Here is a 21,443-nt window from a genome sequence, read left to right as displayed (position 1 = left end):
TACCTGCAGAAATAATTGAAACTAACTTGAATGAGATTAAATCAATTATTAAAAATTTCAAAATATGAAAGCACCTGGTGACGATGGAATCTTTAATATACTAATCAAACATCTCCCTGAGAGCACAATGGAATTTTTAGTGAAAATTTTCAATTGCTGCTTCAAAATTGCATATTTTCCCAAATTATGGAAAAATGCAAAAATTACTCCCATTTTAAAACCGGATAAGAACCCAGCTGAAGTTTCAAGTTATCGACCAATCAGTTTGCTTTCTTCAATAAGTAAACTGCTTGAGAGAATTATTCTTAACAGAATGATGTCACACATCAATTTTTGCAAATGAACAGTTTGGATTTCGCCATGGGCATTCCACAACTCATCAATTGCTCAGAGTTACTAATATGATACGAGCTAACAAATCTGAAGGTTATTCCACTGGAGCTGCTCTTTTAGACATAGAAAAAGCATTCGACAGGGTTTGGCATAAAGGTTTGATTGCGAAATTGCAAACTTTTAATTTTCCAATTTTCCTAATCAAAATTTTAAAAAAATATCTTACTGATCGAACTCTGCAGGTTGTCTATCAGAATTCAAAATCTGATAGATTTCCTGTCAGAGCAGGTGTACCTCAAGGTTCAGTCTTGGGTCCAGTCCTGTACAACATATTCACTTCAGATCTTCCTGATTTGCCTCCAGGATGCACAAAGTCATTGTTCTGCGATGACACAAGCATTTCCGTAAAAGGAAAAAGTCTTCGTGTCATATGCAGTCGATTGCAGAAAAGTTTAGATATTTTTTCTTCCTACTTGCAAAAGTGGAAAATCTCTCCCAATGCTTCTAAAACTCAAATGATATTTTTTCCGCATAAGCCTAGGGCTTCTTTCCTCAAGCCAAACAATAATCACGTTGTCAAGATGAATGGGGTTATTTTAAGTTGGTCCGACAAGGTTAAGTACTTGGGACTAATTTATGATAAAAACTTATTTTCAAAGAGCACATTGAGAGTATACAAGCCAAGTGCATCAAATATACGAGATGTTTATATCCTCTCATTAACAGGAATTCTAAACTTTGTTTAAAGAACAAACTTTTGATTTACAAAACAAATTTTTAGACCAGCAATGCTTTATGCTGTACCGATCTGGTCAAGTTGCTGTTTGCAAGGAAGAAAACGCTCCAAAGGATTCAGAATAAAATTCTGAAAATGATTTTGAAGCGTCCTCCTTGGTTTGGTACACTCGAATTACATAGACTTACTGGTGTTGAACCATTAGAAGCTATGTCAAATAAAATTATTAACAATTTTCGACAAAAATCGTTGCAATCCTCAATTGTTACGATAAGCTCTCTTTATAGCCAATAAGTTAGCAATTAAGTTAGTTGTAAGTTTACTTCCTCTTTCCTGACAAGTAGGTTTAAATCCCTACGAATGATAAGTCCTAATTGCGAAAGCAAACAAATCCTAACAATCAAAATTACAAATTTCTAACAGTGTTGAGAAGTCACCATTTGTGATTGGACACACATACTCATTATTTACTAATATTTATCATAAATACTTAAGCTACTAACAAATCCCCCCTTAAAAAAAAAAAAAAGTGGTATAACTTCCTACGTAACATAACTTTATTTTGTATTTTTCCTACATTAACCGGAGGCCCATCAAAAACATTCATTATGAACACATAAGCATTTTCTAACTTTTCTCCAACTTCGAACGCCTGATAATGCTTATCCAAGCATTCAACCTTCCACCTCGATACAATTGCATAATCCTCGCTATCATATTTAAGAATTTCTAAAGGAACATTGATCATTTTCGCCTGCATTCCATTGGTACGATAAATCCACACCACCCGTTTTCTTCATGTTCTATTGAATTAGAGATTCCTTGATACTGAAATTCAAATCTGTGTTTGGAGAATTTTGAGAGGCCCTCACACTTTGAGGGCCCCCACGATAGTTCACTTCCAATGAGTAACAAAACAAAAAAATTCGTGACACTTTGAATAAGCCTAAATTTAAACAAAACTATAACATAATCCTTCTATAAGCTTTCTTCAACTTAGATCTCTGTATGACATGTTCCTTCATTGATATTTTGACAAATGAAAAGGGCTCCCACAAGCCTTAATACGGCCTTGGAAGCAGGTGACTTTTCTTTCAGAGCATCCTGGTCCTTCACACTTTCTACTAAAATGAAGTTAGGTTCCGAATTAGATTTCATTTGTTTACCTACAGCAAGTCCCTGTGAAATGAAAACAAATGCCTTCACTTCATTATGAAACATCAATGTGTAATGTGTATGAAAAATGAATTGTTTTTCTTCATAACACCATTGCAAATTTTCTGTCAAAAAAAAACATGCCACCTGAACCCGATAGTTTTCCTTTTTCGTTTTGGCTGAATATCATAATATAATAACTCCTGAAAGTTTTTCACCAGGAAGATAAAACAAACTTTAGAAAACATACCGTTTCGTTTTACCAGTTTGCGATTCTATCGTGCACGTTCTTTACATCAGCGGTTCTCAACCTTTTTTTTCTTCACGTACCCCTTGGTGATGTTTTTCGAGGCTTTCGAGTACCCCCAGAGGTACGCGTACCCCAGGTTGAGAACCGCTGCTTTACATCATTGTTACCTGTGCCAAGAATGGAATCCCAATCACCAACGTCAAACGTAAAGAACGACTCCGGTGGAAAGTTGCGATCTAAAAAACAAAATACAGCAACTGTTTGCTAACTGGGTGACGAGCACTTCCCCGTTATTGAAATCAGCTCGCTAACTGGGATATCATCTCAACGCCGAGGGGAATTGCGATGGATAACGCTGCCTCGCGACAATTCCATAAAAGATTTTCGTTCATAAGCTGATCATCAAACAGGGAATCCACATTTACAAATTTATCTCTCAAATAAAGATTTTAAGTTTTACTTTCAAATAGCGAGTACATTTATCAGCAATATTATTGTTTTTGTATTTTAAATATGCTCGATTAGAAAAACTTTAAGTTTGTAATTTTCGTCCTCAATCCACATGCCCCCCGTTCGTTTTGATATTTGACGTTTGTTGTCTTTTTAACTGGGAATTCTCCCAGTTAGCGAGCCCCCAGTTAAAAAGAAAGCCAGTTAAAACGTGCCCAGTTAGCGAATAGTTACTGTAGAAAATTAGTCTCCATTATCTTTATTGATAAACATTCATAATTACCCGAATATCACCGTTGTCGGTAAATTCAATTGTTTTGCCTGAGTGAGCACATAACTGTAGCGCTTCGTTTTACCAGTTTGCGATTCTATCGTGCACGTTCTTTACATCAGCGGTTCTCAACCTTTTTTTTCTTCGCGTACCCCTTGGTGATGTTTTTCATATCGATTGTACCCCCTGGCTTGGAATGTGTTCACAGAGTGGGAGAGAGTAGTGGTAGATCATGTTGTGGTAGTCTTGTTTAGGCTTCAAATTGAACTATGGTTTGTTTGATTGCTACAGTCATGTTTTAGGAGCAAGATTGAAAAACAAATGAAGTATTTTAGAGAAAAATTGCGGTGTCCGCCATTACTGATTTTTCTTTCGCGTACCCCCTGAAGGCTTTCGAGTACCCCCAGAGGTACGCGTACCCCAGGTTGAGAACCGCTGCTTTACATCATTGTTACCTGTGCCAAGAATGGAATCCCAATCACCAACGTCAAACGTAAAGAACGACTCCGGTGGAAAGTTGCGATCTAAAAAACAAAATACAGCAACTGTTCGCTAACTGGGTGACGAGCACTTCCCCGTTATTGAAATCAGCTCGCTAACTGGGATATCATCTCAACGCCGAGGGAAATTGGGATGGATAACGCTGCCTCGCGACAATTCCATAAAAGATTTTCGTTCATAAGCTGATCATCAAACAGGGAATCCACATTTACAAATTTATCTCTCAAATAAAGATTTTAAGTTTTACTTTCAAATAGCGAGTACATTTATCAGCAATATTATTGTTATTGTATTTTAAATATGCTCGATTAGAAAAACTTTAAGTTTGTAATTTTCGTTCCCAATCCACATGCCCCCCGTTCGTTTTGATATTTGACGTTTGTTGTCTTTTTAACTGGGAATTCTCCCAGTTAGCGAGCCCCCAGTTAAAAAGAAAGCCAGTTAAAACGTGCCCAGTTAGCGAATAGTTACTGTAGAAAATTAGTCTCCATTATCTTTATTGATAAACATTCATAATTACCCGAATATCACCGTTGTCGGTAAATTCAATTGTTTTGCCTGAGTGAGCACATAACTGTAGCGCTCGTTGAGAATCCTGCATTCCATTTTTAGATCTAGAAAGAGCAAAGAAAAAATTGAGCTTTCAGTATTGAAACTTATAAATGATTACTAAGTACTCAAAATGTACAAAATGTGCTTTTAGGACATTTTTGTTTCTTACCTTCTTGCGAATATAGTTTCATCTTTTGGTATTTATAATGGCAACATTGAAAAAAACAAAATTTTTGTAAACCTGGCTTCACGAAAACTGACTGAAATTGGGTGGAAACGGTGTGAAACTGACTTGTATAACATTTTATGCTCGTATAATTTTCCATATGGGGCTGCGATGGCATATACGCTTAAATTCAGGTTGCTAAATTTCTACAAATATCACTCAAAATTACTTTTACTCGTCTCAGTGGTGTAGCGTGACCGGGTGACACACGGGGCGGAAAATTTGGGTGTCACCCCTTCTCCCCCTGGGTGTCACCCCCACCAGGTTGCAGTGAAATCATTTTCGTTGGTTTTCAAATGCACTCAATCTACCCATTTTATCGCGTGTTAATACGTTTTTTGAAACTGGATTTTTTTGCAATAGCGTGGATTATTTTTACGCGATTTGGAAGATAATTAAATCTACTCTAATTTTTTTTTGAAGGTGATACGTATGAAAATTTTCCTCAACGGGTGTCTACGCCAGTGACTCGTCTGATGCTTCTGAATTGTGTGTCTCACATCTAGCGCCTCTAGTAACTCGAACAAAAACAAATGATCGGTGACGACGGTATGTTTCGTATTTATTTTCGGCTTTGTGGGTTGAACCAAAGGCCAACTCTGACTCTGACAAAAAACTGCAAAAACATTGAAAAATCTGCAAATATCTGCAAATCAATTAAAATCTGCACACGGACTCTTAAAATCTGTGTTTTGAAGATAAATCTGCACCTCTGGTATCCCTGGTTGGATGAGCTAAAGCAGAGATGCCAGATGTTTTTGAAAAATGTCTGCAACTTCTCAAAAAACTGCTCGAAATCGAAAAAAATCTATCCGTGATTCGAAAAAAATTCGCTCGCGTAGGCAAAAGTCTGCAAAAATCTGCACATATTTTGAGAAAGTCTGCGCAAATACAAGGTAATTTTGACAAAAATCTGCAGAAACTACTGAAGATCTGCAAATATCTGCTAAATAATAAAAATCTGCACACGGACGCTAAAAATCTGCGTTTTGCAGACAAATCTGCACATCTGGAATCCCTGACCTAAAGGGTAAATGTCAATGACAGCTCCTTTCGAGCTCGAAGCAAAATTGGCAGTGCTGATATTGACACCTTGGTCTGCGCCAAACGAGCGAAAAACAAAAAAAAATGGCAATGTGTAACGTGCTTACAGCATTAAAAATAGCAAAAGTCGTTCGGATCGAGCTGCATAACCCGAAAAAAAATAACATTAACGAAACATTAAAAAAACCTTAAAAATTGCTGTGATTGTACATAGTTATACCATAATTTTACTATGTTTTTCATTGTAGATACATCAATTTTACATTAAATATCATTGTCCAGAACAATAAAAAACATCGTTTTTGCCATTTTTACAATGAAAAAGGGGGACGTTATGTATCTTAACAGCATTTTTTCAGGCATTTTTCCCATACATTTAGAAGTCACTGACAATTAATAGAGCTTTCTACGCCAGATCTTACCAATACAGGCTTAGTCGTGCATCCTCATAAAATCGATTTGTTTTCAACCAAAAAAACAGCTGATATTCAATTTCGAAAAATATTTCACTTAGGAATCCTAGTCCATTAGTGTTATCCGTTTTAACAAACTTTGTTTTAGTTGAAAAATTGATGAAATAAAACTAAAAATCGGCTTACAATTTGAATAAAAGTTCGGAGCAGGAGGAAATTTTTTGTTACCACCAGCGTGTTGATTATTTGCAACCAAAAATAAAACTTGTATTAGTGAAATCGACCACTAATTCTAGCGCAGATGGAAAGGTCTATGTCACCCCAGTGCAGAGATGCTAGATGTTTTCGAAAAATATCTGCAACTGTAGAGCAACATGTCGAAAGGGTCTATCTACTTTCATCGATTTTCTTGATTGACTTTTCATTTGTTTAATAGTTCAGCTAAAGTAACATGTGGTTTTTATTTAAAAAGCTAGATTAGATTCTCCGCTATCAAATGGTGTAAAGGACATATCATGAAACGTGTTTAATAAGCCGTGGCGGTTGAAAGAAACCGATCGATCAAAAAATTGATCAAAGCAGATAGATCCTTTTGACATGTTGCTCTACAACTGTTCGAAAAACCAGAAAAAATTTATTACAAGCTGATCAACAGAACTGAAACGGCTCATGAAATAATTTATTCTTCACTTTATTTCTTACGCCACGATCATGTACAAGCACCGATTTTATCGAACGCAAAATATTGCGTTCTTTTTACGATGTGTTAGTTATTTCTGACGATACATAACTTTAATTTCTTGTCAAAATCAGAATTTTGTCGCGAAATGATGCTGTGTCTGAACAAAACATCGATTTCATTCGTATCATAAAGTTTAGATTTTCAACGTTGAATCTTATCAAAAGTGGTCAGTCAGTTGGTTATCGAGCAGTTGCAGTGGGCAATATCTTTCACGTATCATCAAAATACAGTGGCCTGTGCTATCTACCGGAACGATGAGTTTTTCAAGCGACGAAGTTAATTTTCTTGTTTACCGCTACCTTCAGGAGTCAGGTTAGTTCAGCATCGATTATTTTGTTTATGGATCCTTAGCCTAAACGGAACATAATATTCTAATTTTAGGGTTTTCCCACTCTGCGTACACATTCGGCATTGAATCACACATCTCGCAAAGCAACATAAATGGAGCATTGGTTCCACCCGCTGCGTTACTCAGTATACTGCAGAAGGGTCTCCAGTATACAGAGGCAGAAATCAGCATTGGAGAGGATGGGACCGAACAAAGGTTAGTGGAGAGCTTAAGTCTGATAGATGCTGTTATGCCGGAAGTGGTTGCAATCCGGCAAAACCTGCAGAACCAACAAAAACAAACGATCAAGACAGAAACCACGGAAACGAATGGAACTGCCACTAGCACTGCTGAGGAAACCTCAACGGCTCAAACGACGACCTCTACGACAACAACGACTACCTCTGCATCGACGCCCGCACCAGCGGATAACATGGAGGTTGATCAGAGTATTGAAATTCCGGCTTCTAAAGCTACAGTCCTACGTGGCCACGAAAGTGAAGTATTCATTTGTGCTTGGAACCCTAGCACAGACTTATTAGCCAGTGGTTCTGGCGATAGTACCGCCCGTATTTGGGATATGTCTGACAATACGACAAATGCAAACCAGATGATTTTAAGACACTGCATTCAGAAGGGTGGTACTGAGGTACCTAGTAACAAGGATGTTACCTCACTCGACTGGAATTGTGACGGAACTCTGCTTGCCACGGGTTCGTATGACGGTTACGCGCGTATCTGGCGTACCGATGGACTGTTAGCAAGTACCCTTGGTCAACACAAGGGTCCCATATTCGCGCTGAAATGGAACAAACGAGGAAACTACATACTCTCAGCCGGTGTGGACAAAACGACTATTATTTGGGATGCCGCCACTGGACAATGCACCCAGCAGTTTAGCTTCCACTCTGCTCCTGCTTTGGACGTTGACTGGCAGTCAAATCAATCTTTCGCTAGTTGCAGTACCGACCAGTGCATTCATGTGTGCAAACTGGGTGTTGATAAACCCATAAAATCTTTTCAAGGGCATACTGTAAGCTAGACGAATTTTGAATACGGCAGCTTTAAACCATTCCATTGTTTTTTGTAGAATGAAGTAAATGCTATAAAATGGGATCCACAAGGCCAGCTACTCGCATCTTGTTCGGATGATATGACTTTGAAAATTTGGTCTATGAAGCAGGACACATGCGTTCATGACTTACAAGTACGTACCAGGGGCTATTTTAATTATTTTAACTAATTATGTCAGTTACTTTCATGTTTTCTTTCATCCTTAGGCGCATTCGAAGGAAATCTACACCATCAAATGGTCTCCAACAGGAACCGGTACAAACAATCCCAACATGAACCTGATCTTGGCAAGCGCATCTTTCGATTCCACGGTTCGCCTCTGGGACGTGGAACGTGGGGCTTGCATTCACACGCTCACGAAGCACACAGAGCCGGTTTATTCGGTAGCATTTAGTCCCGATGGCAAGTTCTTAGCCTCGGGCAGTTTTGACAAATGTGTTCACATTTGGAGCACTCAGAGTGGCCAGTTGGTGCACAGTTACAAGGGCACCGGTGGTATCTTCGAGGTATGCTGGAATTCACGTGGCAGCAAGGTTGGAGCGAGTGCCAGTGACGGCAGTGTGTTCGTGCTGGATCTAAGGAAGTTATGAGCGGGACCGACGCCGACCGCTGCTGAAAAAAAGGCCAACTCGACAGGCACTTGAAGTGGCCACTGAAAACGACGGAAAGTTGCATGATGCATTTTGATCAAAGGAAAATGACTTTTGAGATTTATTTCATTTTTTTCAACTGCAATTAGTGATTAGATAACTTTAGGTATTCGCTTTTGGCATTGCGATTCAATGGAGTAACGATATGGTTTGTTGAAAATGAATTCAGTTTTGCTGTTGAAATCACTTGGTATACTTTCTGTGCTCGTTCTTCATATGAAGTATTTTGTAGACTATCGAATTTCAGTATTGTTTCCACAATCGATAGAATTATAACAGAAGTCTAAAAAAGTACATGTTTCTGGCAAGGGTGTTTAAAAATTTGTCACTTCCAAAGTATACATTTTAATGGAATAACTGTTCTATTGTAATTAAGTAATCATTAAAGGAACTCAAAATTTAGTCAACAAAATAATACCGTGTACCGAAAGTAATCGAAATTAGTCGGTATGTCTATTTGAAATGTAATCGGGGGAAAAAACAAATTCACAAACCTTATTGTTCGCTGCCGAAATAATGTATAATCGCAATAAATTAAGAATATAGACATAAATAAAGTACACAGTATCTTTTTACATTTAGGTTAGAACCATTACTAAGTTGTTGTCCCAAAACTGATCATTACCGTCTAATTCGGGATTTTGATCTGAACGAAAAATAGAGGTGAATAACAAATCTTCCAAAAAAAACTTTCCCAATTGACATACTTTAATCTATCTGAGTAATAATGATTAAAGTCAGTGCTCTTTTCAGCTTAATGGATAACCATAACTGCCATCTGCTCACAGAATATAGTTCATAAAACGCGAGACGTTTCTATTGTAATTTTTTCACAGACGTTGAAGTTTTATTGCGATCTGTACCATAATTGGACTACGTCTTTCCGTAGGTTGGGAAGCACAGTTTGAAATAATTGTGCTAAGAAAAAATAGTTTGAACGTGAGTTTAAATGCGTTTTTGATGCGATAAAAGATTCTTTTCCTTAACCAAAAATTTGAACTCGTTTTAATCCGTTAAGCCTTTTTATTTAACCGTTTACCAATTTTTGCTTCAATAGATCAAAGTTTTGTTTGATACTTATTACAACACGTTATCTGATAGGAGAGTTTTTATATTTGGGAAATGAAATTTATCAAAAGTTCCACCAATTAAGTAATTGCTACCCTATCAAAATTTTAGAGCAAAATAATTAAAACAAGGAAAAAAGGGTTCACTAGTATTAAAAAATAACAAAATACAGCAAATAATAAAAAGAAGGATTGTTGGCTTTTAGCAAGGAATACAATTACGTAAATTACAAATATTCCTTTTGGTTTCATGCCCATGCGATGCGACTCAAATCGAGCTGATAGTCGAGTACCGATTTCTGTTGACACAAAGTAAAAGTGACGTTTCTTTGCGTATGTGGAATTTCACGATTACCTGAATTTTATATTATTTTCAGCAGATTGTAGTAAAAGAAGCAGACTTTTCCCTAAAAAGTTAAGTTTTTAAAACCTTATCAACAATGACTTCCGACTGGGATGAAATTAAGCGGTTAGCCGCCGATTTACAAAAGGCTCAACTTTCTACAACCATGCAAAGGTATGCTAGCAAAATATCGAGCTATTAAAGGCTGTATTTAGCTATCACCTTTTCGTAATTACAGGTTGTCGGAACGAAACTGTGTGGAGGTTATCAGCTTGCTCATTTCCAAAGGTTTATTGGATGTGATTTTCACCACCGACGGAAAAGAATATGTTACCTATGCCCACCTGAAGCAAGAGATGAAAGATGAAATGTTCGTCCAAGGTGGCCGAGTCAATTTGGTAGATCTGGCCAAGACACTGAATGTTGATTTTGATAAAATTCAACGAATGGCGGATCAAATTATCTCGGAAGATAGATCGATTAAATTCATTCTTGGGCAATTATTCGATGAAGCTTATATGCAGCGGGTATCCTTGGAGATTAACGAAAAGCTGGCCCAAGACGGACAAATCGACGTTGCCGATTTAACGATTCAGTACGATTTACCGGCTGATTTCATTTTGAATTCTATTATGTTAAAATATCTCAACAAAACCATCATGGGGAAGCAGGATTCATCTAATGCAAATATCTTTTTCACACAATCGTACATAACTCGAAATAAAGCTAAAATTCGAGGCGCTCTGGTGGCTATTACCAAGCCGACCCCTGTTTCGGCTATTCTCGCTCAAAGTGGTATTCCGGATAAGTTGTTCTACTTGTTGATTCATGAAGTAGCAACTATGGGGGTTTTGACTTCAAAATCGCCAGGAGCTCTTTATATTCCTCACCTTTTCACTAAAATGCAAGTGGAATGGGTTCAAAATTTTTACCGGCAGAACGGTTATTTAGAGTACGATTCAGTAGCGAGGTTAGGGGTTACGGATGTTAAGGCTTTCATTGCCAGCCATTTACCGAATGAGAATATAACGCATTTGAAAAAATGCTGCATTGGTGATAAACTGATTGAACAAGTTACCGCTTCACTGGATGAGTGCATCGTTACTAATAGTTATTTGGACATATCCACCGTTTTGCCGTCGATTATGGATGACGATGATCTCGAGGAATTGCTATCAAAAGTTATTTCGCCAGTTAAGCTAAACCAAACACTTACTTTTGGCAGCACAATTTTGACTAATAAATTTATTGAGGACATTATAAAACCTTGCTTCGATATAGCGAATGAAAATGCTAGAAAGTCTGTCGACAGTGGAAGCTACCAGAAGTATATGGCGGAAAAAATGATGAAACATAACGATACTACTGTCGGCAAGGAGCCCGTCGGTGGTGAGAGCAAGGCTGATAAGCGCGAAGAACGTCGCAAGAAAGCAGCTGGTGGAAAGGGAGGTGGTGGTACCCAGGGACGTGAGACCAAAACCAAGTCAACGAAAAAGCATTCCCGTGGGAACAGAGGTAATGTTTCGGATTCTGACGACGAAGTACCCGGAGGCAATGTCGCCAAAAAAGCCGGGAAGGAAGCTACGATGGAGTTAATAACGGTGAAGGATATTACGAAGGTACTTGAGGTTGGACTGGAACCCGAGGGTCTCGACGATCTTTCCAAACTGTTGGCGCAGCATTATTACCCGTTAGTAATTAATTTAAAATTGGCCATTTGATAACCCAACAAAAATTATTATTTCACATTTTTCAGTCAATTCAGCAAACTTGCGATGGCTAAAGCCCATGAACTGTACGAAATATCACTGCATCAGAGCAACCAAAACCGCCGACAAACGCATGCAAATTTACAGAATAAACTGAACAATTTGTATAATGATATTCGACTTTACGACAAAGGAATAAAAATGCTGCCAGTCGATGTGCAGCAACAGTTAATCAAGTATTTGCTGAAGACGCTTGGAACGGAATTTTGCAATGAAATATTTTTCTACGTGGCCGCTGAGTGCAACTTGAACAGCAACGGAACGACGTTAACGGCGGAACAGCGAACTAAAATTTCTCAGGATTGCAGCCAGGAGTATAAGGCGGCGTTGCTTGCATTAAACAAGGCGACAAATAGTAGTGCCTCTATTGATGATTACCTTGTGGTAGCGGAAAATGCTCTGCAAGTTTGCAGTATGATATTGAAAAAAATAGACAAGAAGAAAGATCGGTAATTATTGCCAATTAAGTTGGCTGTTTCTATCCGTATTTTCAATTGATCTCTCGCTGGGTGATCAATAAGAGAAATCGTAGAAACGGCAGCTATTAATTGATGCTGATTAAATTATGTTTCGCTCTTGTTGTAGAAATTTGATTCTATGTCACAAGCATGGTTTGCTGGAGCAGCTATCGGGCTGTACCGATCCGGCTTTAGTGTTGCATTTGGCTGTGCTAGTAATTTTCACGATTTCAACCCAAAGTATGCTACACGCGTCCGGACGGTTCGTGTCTGCTATTTTGAGTTTCCTGCAGCCTTCGCTCAGCCCGGAACACGCTCAAACACTGACAACATACCATGGTAAGGTTTCGTACCTTATCTAGTGCACATTTCAAATAAATTCAATCTTTTATTGCGACTCGTTACAGATGCGGTACTAAAACTACTTAGCGCCGAGAGTGCCACAGGAGATAGCAAGTCCAATGTAGATGCTATCACGAAGCAGCTGGAAGAGTTGACACCTGTAGTTAAGGAAATAGCGACAAACTTCAAGAAATTGGGCGTTACAAGTGCCGAGTGATATTTTGAATTTTATTGTTTTGGGTTTGCTGAAGTGTTACTATAATAGATGCGCTGCTTCTTTTTTCAAATAAAAAAACATCGTTTTTGTGATGTAGCTACACCAGAACTCCACTTTTGCTTTCCGTGGAACCTGTCCCGTGTAGCAGACGAGTGTAACTGAAAGTGGTTTGATAACACTAACACAACTACAATCACAATTCATATCAACATTTGATATGCTTTTCAGCTGCAGAATCGGTGTTAGCACCGTCGCAAAAACGAACGCGACATTAGATTCTGGTAAAAGCCAGTTTAGTGGCGCGCTATAATTCGTCTGGTCATTTTGTTTTGAAACGATTTGCGTACGTTACTATTTACGTTACTTGCAAGCATGTATTCTTGGGTGATTAATCGCAATGTTCACGCAGATCTGACATGTATGCTACATATCGTAAAGTTATAAATAGCACTTTTGGCTGCACCGCTCTGCTTACCGTCATTCAACATCTTTATTTCACGGTCAACACATGAGTATGAGCTTCACGACCACTGATTTACTATTTGACTGAGCGTGGGAACAGACGAATATCTATTTTTGCTGGCAGAGATAGCGCGAAATGTGTTTTCGGCGGACTAAGCTAGTATGCCTTCGCTGCCAGACATAACACATTATTTTGGTGCAGTGAGCTCCGGTTACGAAACGGACGTAGTTGAATGTGGGTATGTAGAAGCATCTGAAGGGGGCTTGTCCAATACATTTTTTCATGAAAATTTAAACTGGGTTTTTACTTGTCTCAGTTTTCGTCTATTACAACTTTTTGTTTCGAAAATGTAGTAAAAAATTGTTTCCGTCATTCCTGTGTCATTTCTAGTCAAATCAACTTCATACAAACATAGGAATTAGAAATTCATAATGAAAGAACTTATTTCTACATGAAAAACTTGAATGTTATATTTCACGAATATAAATTGTTTGATGAAAATTAAATCTTCAAGTGGTACTCAACACATAGTAAAATGTTATTCTAGTTAAAAACAGTCGAGACGATCCGATTTGCTATTTGAGCTTAGAATACTTATAATGGGATGATCGATAATACTCTCAGGAAAATGCCATCGCGATTTAATAAAAAAATGGCCGAAAACCTAACGGGCCTCGTATTGCTTTACTGTTTTCGACCAGCTTTCATATTTTTTAAATGTAAAAATAGTTTTAGAAAAAAGTATAAAACCAGATATATTTTACAGTGAAACTTTATTTTTCATGTCCTTGTTATTTAACACACTTGTGTTGAATATGTTTTTTTTTTTCCAAATTTAAGGTTTTACAGGGTCCGGCAAATGAACTGCTACATTATTCCAACTATTACCATACACAAATCTGCATTGGGAGACACCTCGTCGCCGAATTTATGTTGGGCTTATTACGGGAGTCACTTCACGGTGAAATGACAACCGTAATATGTAGGCATGGTGAAAGTGATTTCCATTTGATTTGCACGCGTCTTTTTACACCGTGAGATTTTTTCACTTCGTTCTAACCATGAGGTGACATCCGTAATAATCCCCATTGTGTTTAACTGTTCAGTGGATGTATGTGTTGATTTGGAACCGAGTGTTATCCAGAAAAAGGATCTCGAACAAAAACGCAGTGTTGTAGTTTTCTTATTCCGAACTGTAAAATGAAGAAGGACATAGTTCGTGAGCATTCCGATTTAGGTGTGTAGAAGTTTTGTATCCCGTTCAGTCAAAAGATACCTATGGACCGGAAGAACCAAAAATGGTATGAATGGGGGCGGTACTGTACTGTGTGGTACTGTGGTGACACCTGCCATTGTGAAAATTGCTGCTGAGACTCTGTAATTTGTTGCCGAGAACGCCGCCACTGAGTGCCCGTGGTTAACGATAAAATAACAGCTGTAACTTTTTTTCGTAAATCACAGTTCAACCTAACTGAAATGTTGCCACAAAATATTACCGATCTATCACTACCTAGATTTCGGATTTTTTGTGTTTAGTTCCATTAAATTGGCGGTAAATCTCAACGTATATGATTGAAGTCTCCGTCGGAACTTGGAGCATAAATTTCAGACCAACCTCAAGATCTTGGATGTTCAAGATCTTTCAGTGAGGTAGAAACCAGAATGAAAAAAAATGAGGAAAGGTACTGGAAAAGGAGGCCGCGGAGCAAAGGTTGCAGGATATTGTGTTCACCGGTGAAAAATTGATCATCCTGAATTGGGTCGGAATCACCCGTGATGGCCGGACGCATTTGGTTTTTTCCTTGAGGTCAACCAAAATACATATAGGAAACTAGTTCTACAGAACGTCGTCGTTTCGTGAAACAGGAGCCCGCGCCGGCTCATAATGCAGAGAAAACCCAGCTCTGAATTGCGATATATTTTCCAGGATTCATTTAGAGCTCAGAATGGCCGGTGCGTGCGGTAATGGCGGATAGATTTGACATTTTATGGAGGTTGTCAAACTACTAGTTCAATGAAAACATCCAATGACTACTAGTTCATTTGACAATCTTTATTATATGACAAATCTATCCGCCATTACTGTTCCTGAAAAGCTGGATGTACTTCACCGCATTTGGTATAAAAACATGAAGGTGTGGAAAACTTGAACCCACCTCGCAATCTGGGATAAAATGACATTAGAGCACCTGCGGGCCTCGTGCAATGAATTCCTCGTTCGGCGAGGGGTTAAACTCAACGGCGAACTACTTAAACTTGACCAGTAGAGTGCCAATGAGATGTATGGGGGATGGGGGTAAGACGGTCAGGATGGGTAAGACGGATATGTGACTTGTTCTAACGCTTAGCGTTTTTTTTTGCAAAATTGTCCCGGCCACCTTTTCACAAAGTTTGTTGATGATTTACGAACAGGCTTTGTTTTGCTCATCTTCATCTTAAAGAGGACGAGTTTTCTTCCCTCTTAACAACTGCGAGCTTACATTCAATGTGCATCACACCATCTGCTGTAGAGAGAGCGCAGAGTAATAGTTTCTCTGACGAAAAAACGCTCCTAATTTGACAAAGCATCCGCGCACGCAAGAAAAATGAAATAAATTTCTCGGCGACCAACTGAGCATTGCGTTACCGCTCATCGCTCTGGGGTGCGGCAAAAACAGTATAAAATCGAACTTTCTGCAGAATACGCACCCATGGTGAGTTGTGAATCTTACTATAATATTAAATTCGAAAACGGTTAGGATGTGGCTTCAATATGAACCTAAATGTTTTGATATTTGGCCAACTTCTCTTTTAGTAAAGGAGAAGCTAACGAAAACTACTCCCTCTTAAACTGAGAGAGCAAATAAAGGTTTATCCCTAACACGTGATGATAAAGAGTGAAAAGGAACTCTGCGACTGAAATACTCTACGCCTAAATGTGGATAATTACTCACTCTGTGTGAGAGAAAGTCTAGTTCTCCAAGGGGTTTGGCAGGTAGAAAAGGAAATTTGGGCAAAAATCAAGAGAACGGAAGAAGCCTGTTTACGAACCACCCTTCTAATGTTTACATTTGTCAAATGTGCAAAAATTAACAAATTTAGAAAATAGGCTACGAGTTCACACAATTTCCCACGTTTTTTTTCGGTATTCCGGTTATTTGAAACATGCCTGACCTATACGTGAAGAGATACAGGTAAAGTATATTGTTATTGAAAAACTATGAGAGTTTAAAAATTTTGTGTACCGGTGGGGTGAGACGGTCCTCCACCAGGATGGGTAAGATGGACAGTGTTTATAGTAGTATTTCCTTCAAATTGAGGTATGCCTCGATTGCATCCATCAAACGTGCACCGAAAGTCAATTGGCCGCTGTGAGACGCGAAGGGACTGCAAAATATCGGTTCGTGCTACCGCTGTTAAATGCGGCATCCCTATGACCCCTTCGGAGAGGCGGATTGCATAAACTGATTTTTGTTTTTTTCTTTTCCATTTAAAACTTTTGTCCGAAATTGATAATGGTTCAAGATTCAATGATATGGAAACTACCTCTGAAAAACTGATATAGGATGACCCCTCGGAACCCTGTTTCCGGAGTGTGAACAGAATCAACGAAAACCCTCAAATTATTCTTCATGTGTGTTTGTGTCAACCTATAATGTAAAGGGTTAAGGTCCCAAAAAAGTGGGAGGTTGTATCCAAGACACGACCGCATAACTACACACACTATTAACAAATGCATTGTTTTAAGTGTATCATTAATGAGTCATAAAGTCTACTAATGCTTGCTTTGTGCTGCCTCAACAGTGGGGGAATAGAGACACTGAAAACACGAGATGTGAAAGCTGTTTCACATTCAGCAAATTAGATGGCCAATACAGATTTAAATTGCTAAAAGCCAGCTCAGATTGTTCGCTTGAGCAATCCCCGCTGCTATCCGCTGCAATCCGCTGTTACTGCTGAGTGCTGATATCTGCTGCTACTGCTGTCAACGTTGTAGACGGTCTAGCCAGTTCACCTTCCGACTAATGAATGTAGCTGGTTTTACCAGAAACACTCTTTTATAGCCGAAGGTTGCTACGAAATAGGCCACGCCTTTCTGTTCAGTTTTACCATTCTCTAATGTTCTTTAGACGAATTATTCCACAATTCGCATTTTATTTTTGTATACAGCGAATAAATGCCGATGGTGCTCTTACACACTCAACGATTTTAACCCGTATCGTGTTGCGGTTTCTAACACCAAGATTTCGTTTGCTCGCTGTTGCGTGTTGCATCATGTTGCAACTGAGCAGCTGGGAGACGGCGAAATTTTGTTCATGCTGATTGATTGAATCGGTTTCAATTTATTCCTGTAAAGTCGAATGAATCACCTTTGTTAAGGTGTTCTAACAGAACAGGGCAGTTTGTTGTTCAAAATCGGTTATGCTGATCGTAGCCTTTGTGCTGCCCCAACAGTGGGGGATTAGGTGAATAAATAAAGTAAATTTTGTGATCGCGACAGAATTTGATTGCTAGGATCCAGCACAGAATGCTTGTTTTATTGCCAAAAAATTATTAACCCTCAATTACTTGTTTATTTGCCTTAAGAAAGGCATTTTGCTGTTCAAAATCTGTAAAAGCGGCCGGGACAGATTGTGTTTTCTAGGATTCAGCACAGAATGAGTTGTTGCCAAGATAGAGCAAAACTTTATTGCGGGAAGAAGGTCTAAGTCCTTAACTGGTATATCGAGACGTTTGGTGCTACCTCACCGCTGCTATGATACGTGATGTGATTTGTTTACTGGCGCAACCCGCTGCTGCTACTTCCGCAATTCACTACGATGCGGCTAACTAGTTATACTATTCTGTAGACCTTTTTAGGGAAAGGCAGCAAGCGACCAATCAGAAGACGTAATTTTCATTTCAACAAGGCTTGACAATTTTCAATAGTACAATAGTTCGCATAATCAATCAACACTTTTCTACATTTGGATGGATGTGTGTATGATTTTCCAATCAATTGCTGCAAGAATCAAGAAAATCGGTTTAAAACAAACCGATTTATAAGCATTTAAAAAGGGACATTTTTCGTCCCCTTTTCGTTAATAGTTTTCCTATTTACATCCATATGTGGTAGGCTAAAGAAAAACGTAGTTCTACGTCAAAATATGTTGTTTCATACGTAAAAATTTACTGTTTCCCTAACATGTCCGTCTTGCCTCCACCCCCCTATGAAAAAAAATTAACCTTCGAATATCGTTTAGCGGTAGGGCTCAAAAGTTTCGTCTTCTCGAAAAAAGTCCCCATGCAACATTTCAACTCGATCGGACATCAGGAACTCGTGCCTCAAAGCGGTCAAAGTCACGAAAAATATCGATGAAAAATAAGCACTGGTAATAATACATGATATTGTCGAAATCGAATTTTTTTAGATGCCATATGTCTTAGAAATGCATGAAACGTCGAGATTTGGTGTTAACTTAAAAAAAAAAATTTCTAAAAAATCATCTTTCTAGGTAGGTCTCAGAAAATTTTCGAGCTGGAGGCCACACTGGCATATATATAAGAAATCAACTTTCGAATTTCGTTTAGCAGCAGGACTCAAAAATTTCGTCTTCTCGAATAGAGTCCCCATGCCAAATTTCAGCTCGATCGGATCAATTCAGAATCTAACAGTTTGTTAACAATACACTAAAGTCTTTTTCACGTGGAGGATACGTACCGCGTGAAAACTGCGTGAATTCCGAAATTCGCGTTTAAAACCGCGTAAATTCTGAAATTTGCGTGAAAAATTTAATTTGCCAAAGGTTTTTAATAATTCTGGGAGTAAGACACGTGAATATTCGGTTTCCGAGAGATAATTGTTAATGCTAGATGGCATAAAAATGCCTGGAACGTCGAGATCTGGTGTCATTTGGAACAAATACCTGTTTGAAAAAATCGGTTCTTTGGGACTGTGATCTTTTAATTTTATTCAATTTTTTCCCAATTTATGCACCACCCTACGTCGAAAGTATGAACCACCCTATTGAAAAATAATGTATTTGTTGCTATTTATGGTGTATATTATTATACAAGTTATTTGGAGACGCTAGCAATCAATTTCAGAAGCAAATTTTTAATGTTTTAAATTCCGTCTCTCAGAATTGTTCTAGAAAGCCGTTTTTGTCCCAGAGAGCCGATTTTTTTTTTTCAAAGTATTTCTTTTTACATGACACCAGATCTCGACGTTTCAAGCTACTCTTCGAAAACGGAAATTTCACGTTGGGTGATTTTTCGGACTTCAAAAAGCCAAACTCCAATCACTTTATGCCACCCTATTTTAAGTCCGATTAAGCTGAAATTTGGCGAAGAGTTTTTTTCGGGCAGCTGAACATTTTGTACAGTTTTTTTCTGGAACTCGAAATAGCCAATTTGGCTGGCACTTTATTCTACGTAGATAAAAACTCTTCCAAAAATGTCGAGCACGTGAAACCGTTATTTATTTTTGTTGGATGCTGTTTAAGTTCAAATCACAGCTCCTTAATGTCGATATCGTTATTGCGGTTTCTCGTTTTTTGGTTTTCCAGGATGTCTACTGCCTATATTCGCATAACTGTAACATTCGTCATTTTGTGGGTTTCGTGTTTTTTTAAGGGAAATTCCTAAAATAGTATATACTTTTTACATCTTTAAAAATATGCCCATGTTCGTTCGTAAAAAGTCGTGAAAAATACCTAACTGTTTTGTAACATAGCGTACATAACCGCAAAATTGTCACACTGCTTCACTTTTTTCGCTTTTTTTGTCAAAAAGCTGTTATCTGAATCCACATAAGCATCCACTGGAACTCGGAAGTTATTTCGGTTCAGTAATCAAAAAAAGTACGCACCTGTGATATGTTCAAACTTTCTTGATTTAGGTAGAATCTAAGGCAGATGGATAAGCAAAGTGTTCTAACAAAAGACAGTACTGGAACTGTACTTTCGAAAAATGTTAGATAAAGCGACATGAGAACGGCATATAAACATAAAAAGAGCTTATATTTGGAAATTGTAATTTTTCTTGTGGACAAAATAAAGTACGCATTATGGTGATTCAACGTTCAAACTGATTTTTTTTATTTTAGTATTTAGTTTGGCCACCTTTAGCTTCAATCACGGTTTGCAGGCGTCGAGGCATACTTCCAACGAGGTTTTTAATATGTTGGGAGTCGATATTTGTCCATGCTTTTTCCAAAGGTTCAAACAGTTTGTCGCGGTTGGTGACATCTCCCTTGTCGACATTTTGATCCAATATCGACCACAAATTTTCTATCGGATTTAAGTCCGGGCTTTGTGATGGCCATTCCAAAAGCTTGATACGTGAAGCACGGAAATACGCAGTGGTTTTGTGGGCGGTATGCTTAGGATCATTGTCTGTTGAAAAGTGAACTTCTTCTCTAAGCCAACCTTTCGCGCCGACTCTATAAGATTTCTCTTTAAAATGCCGATGTAATAGTCTGCCGTCATTATGCCATCAATTTTCTCAATATTACCAACACCCGACCAAGCAAAGCACCCCCACACCATGATACTGCCACCTCCGTGCTTGACCGTCATCTGAATATTTTTATCGGCAAGTTTCTCACCAGGTTTCGTCCAAACTCGTGATCGTTGTTTGTGGTCAAAGAGTTCAAATTCACTTTCATCGCTCCAGATAACCTGTTTCCAGAACTCTATCGGCTTGTCGATGTATTTTTGAGCGAATTTGAGGCGTTTGATCCTGCAGGAATAAACCTCAGCCAAAAATGTATGCTGAATACGAAGTAAACAAACCTGTTAACCTTTCGAATCAAAGGTCGTCGTTGGGCGAATCCACTCTTATAACCCATTTACTGTAGTCTTCTGCGCACAGTTCGTTCAGAGATATTTAAATCAGCATTTACACGAATCACTCGGCTGGTAGCGAAAGGATTTTTGGCCACTTCTCGAGAAATTCGGCGATCATCGCTAGTTGTAGTTTTCCGCTTCCTTCCTCTACCGGTCCGATCGGCTACGCTTCCCAGTTCTCCATGCTTTTTGCATATTTTTCGTGCTCCTGCTTCACTCAAATCGTATTTTCGAGCAATTTCTCTATAAGA

General features: G+C 38.5%; 2 protein-coding genes across 2 annotated transcripts; both read left to right on the top strand.

Annotated features, from left to right (window-relative positions):
• Nucleotides 1-6,714: 6,714 nt before the first annotated feature.
• On the top strand, nucleotides 6,715-9,300 carry LOC129729648 (F-box-like/WD repeat-containing protein TBL1XR1-B). The gene is made up of 4 exons (XM_055688381.1): nucleotides 6,715-6,985; nucleotides 7,055-8,034; nucleotides 8,092-8,208; nucleotides 8,282-9,300. Exons 1-4 carry the CDS (start codon nucleotides 6,928-6,930, stop codon nucleotides 8,663-8,665), a joined length of 1,539 nt encoding a protein of 512 aa, XP_055544356.1. The 5' UTR covers nucleotides 6,715-6,927; the 3' UTR covers nucleotides 8,666-9,300.
• A 785-nt stretch (nucleotides 9,301-10,085) lies between these two features.
• Nucleotides 10,086-13,065, top strand: LOC129729647 (E3 UFM1-protein ligase 1 homolog). The gene is made up of 5 exons (XM_055688380.1): nucleotides 10,086-10,309; nucleotides 10,374-11,825; nucleotides 11,892-12,353; nucleotides 12,490-12,701; nucleotides 12,770-13,065. The coding sequence occupies exons 1-5, from the start codon at nucleotides 10,233-10,235 to the stop codon at nucleotides 12,919-12,921; spliced, it is 2,355 nt and encodes a 784-aa protein (XP_055544355.1). The 5' UTR covers nucleotides 10,086-10,232; the 3' UTR covers nucleotides 12,922-13,065.
• Nucleotides 13,066-21,443: the final 8,378 nt, after the last annotated feature.

The sequence above is a fragment of the Wyeomyia smithii genome, chromosome 3, assembly GCF_029784165.1.
Source record: "Wyeomyia smithii strain HCP4-BCI-WySm-NY-G18 chromosome 3, ASM2978416v1, whole genome shotgun sequence".
Classification (NCBI taxonomy): domain Eukaryota; kingdom Metazoa; phylum Arthropoda; class Insecta; order Diptera; family Culicidae; genus Wyeomyia; species Wyeomyia smithii.
This window is presented reverse-complemented; position numbering and strand designations above follow the sequence as displayed.